At 32.0% G+C, this 9,134-nt stretch overlaps 1 protein-coding gene and 1 pseudogene across 1 annotated transcript; one reads left to right on the forward strand and one right to left on the reverse strand.

Annotated features, from left to right (window-relative positions):
* Positions 1-2,622: 2,622 nt before the first annotated feature.
* Positions 2,623-3,871, forward strand: LOC125843054 (primary amine oxidase-like). Its single transcript, XM_049522297.1, has 4 exons — positions 2,623-2,706; positions 2,791-2,910; positions 3,010-3,557; positions 3,710-3,871. Exons 1-4 carry the CDS (start codon positions 2,623-2,625, stop codon positions 3,861-3,863), a joined length of 906 nt encoding a protein of 301 aa, XP_049378254.1. The 3' UTR covers positions 3,864-3,871.
* Positions 3,872-4,960: 1,089 nt separating this feature from the next.
* Positions 4,961-7,514, reverse strand: LOC125843055 (primary amine oxidase 2-like; annotated as a pseudogene).
* Positions 7,515-9,134: the final 1,620 nt, after the last annotated feature.

Here is a 9,134-nt window from a genome sequence, read left to right on the forward strand (position 1 = left end):
GGGGTGAAAAATAAAATTTAAAATTTAAAAGGACAAATTAAATTGGACTTTTCCTTGCTCTTGATTTGTCACTTGGGACTCTAGTTTACCAAGTGTAGTCATAGGTATCCATCATGCCACGTTTCTCTTAAAGTCCCCTTGCAAAGATGTGGTTTAAAAAATCGAAATGACTTATTCAAAATGCATGTGTTACTGACTTTATAATAAAAATTGACATTTTCTATTTTACATGGTTATTAATAAATTATTAATAGATTGATTAATTTTATTTTACTTTTTGTTCATATTAATTAGTCTCTTGAAAAAATCTGGGTCTTCAAAATTTGTTTAAATTCCAAATTCATATTATTTTAGTGGTAAAATGGGGAAAAAAATTAGTTATATTTTGATTTAATAAGTAATCAAATAATATAAGACAAATACTTCTAATAAGATGCCTATCTAATATGAGACGGAGATAGTATAATCTTATTATGATTAGCTTCACTCTTCATGGTAACAACTTTGTTGATAACTCAAATTTCATCTTTTTCATTAATTTCCTTATAAAGAGAAATTGAAACTAAATTACTCCACTTTAAATAGAGGTATTGAAGAAAATTAGAAAAGGATTAGGGTGTTTTTGGTATTGAAGAAAATATTTTTATGAAAAAAAAAGTACTCTTTCTATATTATTTTATGTGGCACTTTTCGGATTTCGAGATTCAAATAAGTCTATCTTTGACCGTAAATATTTTATAGATCTTTTAAACATTTTGAATTATCAATTATTGTTACTTATAGTACTTTCGTGTGTCACATATATTAAGAACTTGAATTATTGTAAAATTCTTACTCCTTAATAACCTTTATCTTCTACATATTTTTAATCATAATATTTGTTCTTGATATAATTAGTTCCTCAATATTATTGGATGATTTCTTATAAATTAGTCAATTGTCACTTTCTCTATTGTGTTTGTACATGTGCAAGGAAAGTATAAGATACTCAATTTGATGACCTATTTACTATTCATTATTTAGCCAGTAGCAGCTACTTTTTCTTGCTCTTTCATGTCATTGTCCATGAACACCCAAATTTATCACGTGAAAGATAATAGCCCCTCGTATTCTCAAATGTGTGTTCCTTGATTATTCTAGAGCTAGTAAATCATAAAAAGATCTCATTAATTAAGTTTTTAAAAACTTTTTTTAATTATATTTTTAAAAAGTTGAAAATATTTTGAAATATATTGTATTGGACTTTTAATTAATATAGAAACATTTGAACTTTTATGAATAAAGAATGTGAAAGGTTAAGAAGCAATAGGTAAAATTACGTGATAATATCTATCTATCTCTCTCTCTCTCTCTCTCTCTCTATATATATATATATATATATACTACCTTAAAAGGATGAACTCCTAAATTGAATGTTAAATTACTATAATACCTTCAACTTAAAATTGAACAAGTAGACACAGTATCCTACAAGGCATATATAATACACGTAGGACACCACTTTGTACACAAAATTGTCATGTAGGATCCCATATAGAATGAATGTGTCTATTTATTTAATTTTATACTAGCTTAAGTGCCTACTTGAGCACACCCAAAGTTAAAGGTCATAATTGACAGCTGAACCAAGTTAAGGGTCATGTATTATGCCTAAACCATATAAAGGGTAAGCATTATGTCTTTCATGGATCAACAAATTTTGAGATTCATAACTTCTCAACTAAAATGCCTTTGTTCTTCAAGATTTCCCTCTTCTTCTTCTTCTGTTTCTTCTTTGTATATACTAGATAACTTATTTGTGTGTCACATATATTAAGAACTGGAAATATTGTAAAATTCTTACTCTTTAATAACCTTTATCTTCTACATATTTTTAATCATAATATTTGTTTTTGATATAATTAGTTCCTCAATATTATTGGATGATTTCTTATAAATTAGTCAATTGTCACTTTCTCTATTGTGTTTGTACATGTGTCAGTAAAGTATAAGATACTCAATTTGATGACCTATTTACTATTCATTCTTTAGCCAGTAGCAACTAGTTTTTCTTGCTCTTTCATGTCATTGTCCATGAACACCCAAATTTATCATGTGAAAGATAATAGCCCCTCGTATTCTCAAATGTGTGTTCCTTGATTATTCCAGAGCTAGTAAATCATAAAAATATCTCATTGATTAAGTTTTTAAAAACCTTTTTTAATTATATTTTTAACAAATTGAAAATATTTTGAAATATATTGTTTTGGACAAAGAAAGAACAACTAAAGAATACTGAACAAACCAAGTCACATGTTTATTATTCTGAAGGGGACCAGCTAGACAAAAATATAGGAGATAAAAACAACTAAAAGTAATTAGAAGAAGACTCTTAGAAGAATCAAGAAAGGTTACAAGTAGCAGTAGTTATAATAGTAGGGACTCTATTTTTTCTTGTATTAACCATTAACAAAGAATAGAAAAGTATTAATATAGAAACATTTAAACTTTTCTTAATAAAGAATGTGAAAGGTTAAGAAGCAATAGGTAAAAATACGTGATAATATCTATCTATTTATCTATCTCTCTCTCTCTATATATATATATGGCTACTTCATTTCACAAGATGGTACTCCAGGAAAAATGCCTAATGTAATTTGTATATTCGAACGTTATGCTGGAGATATCATGTGGCGCCATACAGAGCTTGCAATTCCTGGAAAAGTGGTAAGTTAGTATAGAAATAGTGCTCTTTTTTGATAAATTGATTTCGGATTAGTTAGTACTTCTCTTTCATTTCTAAATTTGGAGCTGCAGATACGAAAGGTTAGACCGGAGGTGAGCCTGGTGGTGAGAATGGTATCGACTGTAGGGAATTATGATTACATTACTGACTATGAATTCAAACAAAGTGGCACCATCAAAGTCACGGTAAGTAAACCACGCTCATGAGTAAGACTAGTAAAATGTCTGTTTTAGGCGTAGCTTACACTAAGTATCAACTTTTTCCGAATTCATTGTCATGTACAGGTTGGGTTAACTGGTCTACTTGAAGTAAGGGGATCTATATATACTCACAACGACCAGATAAAAGAGGAAGTGTATGGTACACTAATAGCAGAAAACACATTAGGTGCATATCATGATCATTTCTTTACCTATCACCTTGATTTAGACGTAGACGGTCATGAAAATTCCTTTGTGAAAAATAACTTAAAAACTAGACGCGTGATCAATAAAAGTTCACCAAGAAAGAGTTATTGGACAGTTGTTAGTGAAACAGCTGAAACAGAATCAGATGCAAGGATTCAGCTAGGTTCATCACGAGGCGCCCTTGAAATGGTAGTGGTGAACCCCAACAAGAAGACTGAGGTTGGGAATGAAATAGGCTATTGTCTGATCCCGGGAGGATCTGCAACAAGTCCATTGTTAAAAGACGACGATTACCCACAAATCCGCGGAGGTTTTACCAAGTACAATGTGTGGGTGACACCTTATAACAAGTCTGAGAAATGGGCAGGAGGATTATATACTGATCAAAGCCATGGGGATGATACATTAGCCATATGGAGCCTCAGGTAATACGCGCAATAGATTCTATATAGTAATCTCTTGTTTCAGGTCGTTTGTTTTAATTTCCTTTTTAGTCTGTTTTAGAAGAACGTCTTTTTCCTATTCGGACAACTCTTTAATTCTAACTTTCCGGAGTAATTTTTTTATGATAATGCAGAGATAGGGAAATCAAGAACACGGATATTGTATTATGGTACACATTTGGTGTTCATCATGTACCCAAACAAGAAGATTTTCCAATTATGCCAACATTAAGCACTGGTTTTGAGCTCAAGCCTACTAATTTCTTTCAGCATAATCCAGTTCTTTAATAAGTCAAATGGGCTAAACTTTGTACTATCATAAATGGATAATGTCATCATTTATGAAAAATAATTCTACTAATATTGTTATTAAATAAAGTCACCTCTTAGCCATGCTTTATGCATCTCATTCTTGAGTGAAAACTTTGTACTCATGATACAGTCATATCGTCACATAAATGTTATGACATGTTTATGATAAATTTAAAAAGTCTTATAACTATAAGATACTATTCAAGTAGTATTTTAAGATCACAAACTTCAAATATTTTTGTTTTCTTCTTAAATTTCACGTCGTTCAAATTATGTCATATAAATTAGAACGCCATGAGTATAACTTTCATGATGTATACCAAATTCAAACATCCATGTACAAGTATGAAACAGAAGAGGATGAAACACCACAACCAAATATACTCAATGCACTTAACACAACTATACAAGTTATCAATATTTGTTTACTCCTTCAATATTCAATTTACAACTAAAGTACCTTTTGTACCATGGATGTCTTAGTATTTGTACTTTTTTCCTGGATATGGTGCTTGTTTTATTGTTATTAGACATTTTTTCTTTTGTAAATATAAGTTTGCTTACCAGAAAATTGTTATTGTAGGCCATTTCTAGCTCATTTTGTGGTGAACATTCACAGGGAGTGTCGAATTCGTTGTAATATCCAGAAAAAAATAATGAAATAAAGAAGAAACAGTCTCTCTTATCTTCTCTCCAAAATTTGCACGAGATTGTTTTGTCCGGAGAGAAAGATATGTTTGAGTTTGGCATACATCATAAAAATTATACTCATCGCGCTTTAATTTATGTGACATAATTTGAATGATGTGAACTTTAAGAAGAAAACAAAGATTTTTGAAGTTTAAGGTCTTAAAGTACTACTAGTACAGTAACTTCTAGTTTTGTAGTTATGTGACTATTTTAATTTATCATTAACATGTCATAACATTTTTGTGACAATAAGATTGTTAGATGCATAAAGTATAAGCATGGCCAAGAGCTGACTTTATTTAATGACAATAGTAGTAGAATTTTTTTTCATAAATTAGGACATTATCCATTTATGATAGTACAAAGTTTGCCAACTTGACTTATTAAAGAACTGGATTATGCTGAAAGAAATTAGTAGGCTTGAGCTCAAAACTAGTGCTTAATGTTGGCATAATTGGAAAATCTTCTAGTTTGGGTACATGATGAACACCAAATGTGTACCATAATACAATATCCTTGTTCTTGATTTCCCTATCCCTGCATTATCATAAAAGAAATACCTCGGAAAGTTAGAATTAAAGAGTTGTCAGAATAGGAAAGAGACGTTCTTTTTGAAACAGACTAAAAAGAAAGTTAGACAAATGACCTGAAACAAGAGAGTACTATATAGAATCTATTGCGTGTATTACCTGAGGCTCCATATGGCTAATGTATCATCCCCATGGCTTTGATCAGTATATAATCCTCCTGCCCATTTCTCCGACTTGTTATAAGGTGTTACCCACACATTGTACTTGGTAAAACCTCCGCGGATCTGTGGATAATCATCGTCACTTAACAATGGACTTGTTGCAGATCCACCCGGGATCAAACAGTAGCCTATTTCATTCCCAACCTTAGTCTTCTTGTTGGGGTTCACCACTACCATTTCAAAGGCGCCTCGTGATGAACCTAGCTGAATATTTGCATCTGATTCTGTTTCAGCTGTTTCACTAACAACTGTCCAATAACTCTTTCTTGGTGAACTTTTATTGATCATGCGTCTAGTTTTTAAGTTATTTTTCACAAAGGAATTTTCATGACCGTCTACGTCTAAATCAAGGTGATAGGTAAAGAAATGATCATGATATGCACCTAATGTGTTTTCTGCTATTAGTGTACCATACACTTCTTCTTTTATCTGGTCGTTATGAGCATATATCGATCCCCTTACTTCAAGTAGACCAGTTAACCCAACCTGTACATGACAATGAATTCAGAAAGAGTTGATACTTAGTATAAGCTACACCTAAAACATACGTTTTACTAGTCTTACTCATGAAAGTGGTTTACTTACCGTGACTTTGATGGTGCCACTTTGTTTGAATTCATAGTCAGTAATGTAATCATAATTCCCAACAGTTGACACCATTCTCACCACCAGGCTTACCTCCGGTCTAACCTTTCGTATCTGCAGCTCCAAATTTTGAAATGAAAGAGAAGTACTAATTAATCCGAAAACAATTTATCAAACAAGAGCATTATATACTATACTAACTTACCTTTTTTCCGGGAATTGCATCCTCTGTATGGCGCCACATGATATCTCCAGCATAACGTTCGAATATACAAATTACATTAGGCATTTTCCCTGGTGTACCATCTTGTGAAATGAAGTAGCCATCAATAAACTTCGCGTTCTCTGGACAATCCTTTGATGGTTCAAGCTCTACCGCACATAGACCGAATCCAAATTCACCTGCATCGAAATAAGCCCTGTAGTACCATTCTTCAGTTAAATCCATGTATGGCACAAAAACTTCAGACACAAATCCTCTGTACATTACACTCGAAATTCTCTTTTGTCAGCATCAAACATCGATGCTAGTGATATGATTATTCCCGCTCTCATGTCATACGCTACATGGAACTTCCAATCGACCCACCTAAAGCAAGAAAAAAACATGTCATTCTTCACCAAAAGATAGTATTCTCAAAGCCCTCTGTTTCAATTTGTTTGTCTAGTTTTGACTTGACACAGAGTTTAAGAAAGTAAAGAAGACTTTTGAATATTTTGGTCTTAAACAGAGAAGATATATTGTAGAATGTACCAGAACGGACTAAAAAGGAATGTAAGACAAATATATTGAAACATAGTGAGTATACTCTTTACCTCACTGTGTTTCCGTTGTCTAGAGTAAAACTTGGTCCATCAGGCTGCACTATTTTTATTGAATTGGATTCATGAGATGATCTCCGCCGCTTTGATCCCATGTAATCTGTCCCATTAGCTTTAGGGACAGGAACAATCAAACGATCAATATAACTCGCTATTGTCATTTGATCAAGAAGAACAATAATTGTAATTCCTTCAATAGGTCTCATATAAAGATTAATTGTTCCATCTAAGTAATAGCAAATGACTTTAACCATTCTATTAGTACTCTTCCTTTTCTCTCCATACCATCCAACAGGACAGCCTTGGCACGCGACTTCTTTTAGCTTCAGCCGTCTCTTTTTAATGGACGATATAAATGGTGGATATGATAATGGTAACTCATCGGCAGCTGTTTGCTCTTGTAATGTAAGCATGGGGTAGCCATGTCCATTATAGATTTTATCTGATAAAATTGAAACACTCGATAAGTCTACGATGATTTCATGTGTTTTTTTATCAATTCGAGTGATAACAATAGCTTCGCGAGGTGGAGTAGTACTCTTGGTGTGATGATGAGTGGATGATAGCCATGAAAGGACTAATTGTTTGTTTGGTTCATTTAAGCCAACATAATGAAAGGTTACATTGAGGGGAAAATAGGAATTTTTTACTATGTTTGTTACTTGAGTGAGTTCAAATAGAGTGAGAGACTCCAATGGGTGGTTGTTATCAAGAGGGTAGGATGAACTAACAAAGAAGAAAAAGAAGAAAAAGAGGGAAATTTTGAAGAACAAAGGCATTGTAAGTTGAGAAGCTATGAATCTCAACATTTGTTAACCCATGAAAGACATGATTCTTATCCTTTATATGGTTTATGAGTGTATTCTCATGATATCTTTGTGGTTAAAATAAAAGGGAAAAGGACCAAAATACCCCTGAACTATTCGAGATTGGTTAACTTTACCTTCCGTTATGTTTTTTTACTAAAATATGCTCTTGTCGTTAATCAACTAACTCAAAAATGTCATCCAACTAGAGTTGACCTATTTCAAATAGTTCAAGGTTATTTTTTACAACCCTTAATATATTGATAACTTAGAATAATACATGTATAAAATCATGGGTGGATTTATAGGCAAATTTATGATGCATGTGAACTCATGGTCGTTTCTCCGTCAAACTAGCTAGGTATTTTGTATGCATATTTCTAGAATTGATATAAGTTGATTTGTTGGTACCTCTAACCTAGAAAGGCAAAATGGTCCACTTGGTTGAATGTTGAATTAATTACCTAAAGGGACATGGATCAACTTCACCATATTATAATATAAGTATGAAATCTTAAAAATGACTAGTTTGGCCCATATTAGAAATTTATAGCTATTGTTTGTGTATTTACTATTCATAGCAAGAGGCGAGAGGCGAGAGGCAAACGAGATTTGGGAAAGAGAGAGAAGATATATGCTAGATACATGTTGTATTCGTCGAATACACATGCATGTTGTATCAACGAAATAATACACAGTCTGATGCTGGCTATATTCGATACATGCTAATACATGTTTTATCACTTGTATTCGTTTACTCTTATATTGCTTGTATTCATTTGCGATACAAAAAATACAAACCGATACGAATTGTATTCGATGCATACATGCTGATATATACAAGCTGATACAACTATATTACTTATATGTATTCTGTTCCATATGGAGCTTGTGACTTTAATTTTGACTTTTAACTTTATGTGTTATTGTTGCATGTGCTTGAGGGGGTGGCCCTAAATGTGGAGTGGCCTTTTTCTGTAACTTTTTATATACATTTTTAAGTGTTTTGGTTGATGTGTTGGCCCTTATTGACTTTAATGTATTTGGTGATGTAGGGTTTTGTGTTAGGGTTGTGACTTTAATTTTATGCTTTATTCATTTCAATATTTTTGTCTTTTTTTATACAAAGTTTAAGAAAGTAGAGAAGACTTTTGAATATTATGGTCTTAAATTAAAGATATGTCAAATCACTGCTTTCACAAAGGTTTTTTCCATTGCGAATCAATGAAAATTGTGTTATAAAATATGATTTTTCACTCATTTTCCACTGAACCAGCTCACTAGAAAAAGGAAAACAGATTCCTAATATTTTCGTGTGCATTACTTTTTTTATAAAAAAAAAAATCACTGATTCAATCAAAATATTTGTCAGGCTAGCCAGTGAACATTTTACAGTGAAAATTTTTAATGGCAAAATAGTGATTTTTTTAATAATGAATGTACCAAAATGTCCTTTAATTTTGTGGTCTTAAACATGTTACGTGGAAAATTAGAATCAACAAGTTGCCAAATAGAAAAAAAGAGACATTCTTTTTAAATGAATTTTTTTTTTTAAAAAAAAAAACAGGACAAACAAATTGAGATGGAGATAGT

The sequence above is a fragment of the Solanum stenotomum genome, chromosome 10 (genome assembly GCF_019186545.1).
Source record: "Solanum stenotomum isolate F172 chromosome 10, ASM1918654v1, whole genome shotgun sequence".
NCBI classification, from domain to species: domain Eukaryota; kingdom Viridiplantae; phylum Streptophyta; class Magnoliopsida; order Solanales; family Solanaceae; genus Solanum; species Solanum stenotomum.

Excerpts from the sequence above, each read along its gene's own strand:
- LOC125843054 (XM_049522297.1), top strand. The coding sequence starts at position 2,623 with ATGCCTAATGTAATTTGTATATTCGAACGTTATGCTGGAGATATCATG. Across the intron at positions 2,911-3,009 it reads GTGGCACCATCAAAGTCACG|GTTGGGTTAACTGGTCTACT; the intron begins GTAAGTAAACCA and ends TGTCATGTACAG. Across the intron at positions 3,558-3,709 it reads TTAGCCATATGGAGCCTCAG|AGATAGGGAAATCAAGAACA; the intron begins GTAATACGCGCA and ends ATGATAATGCAG.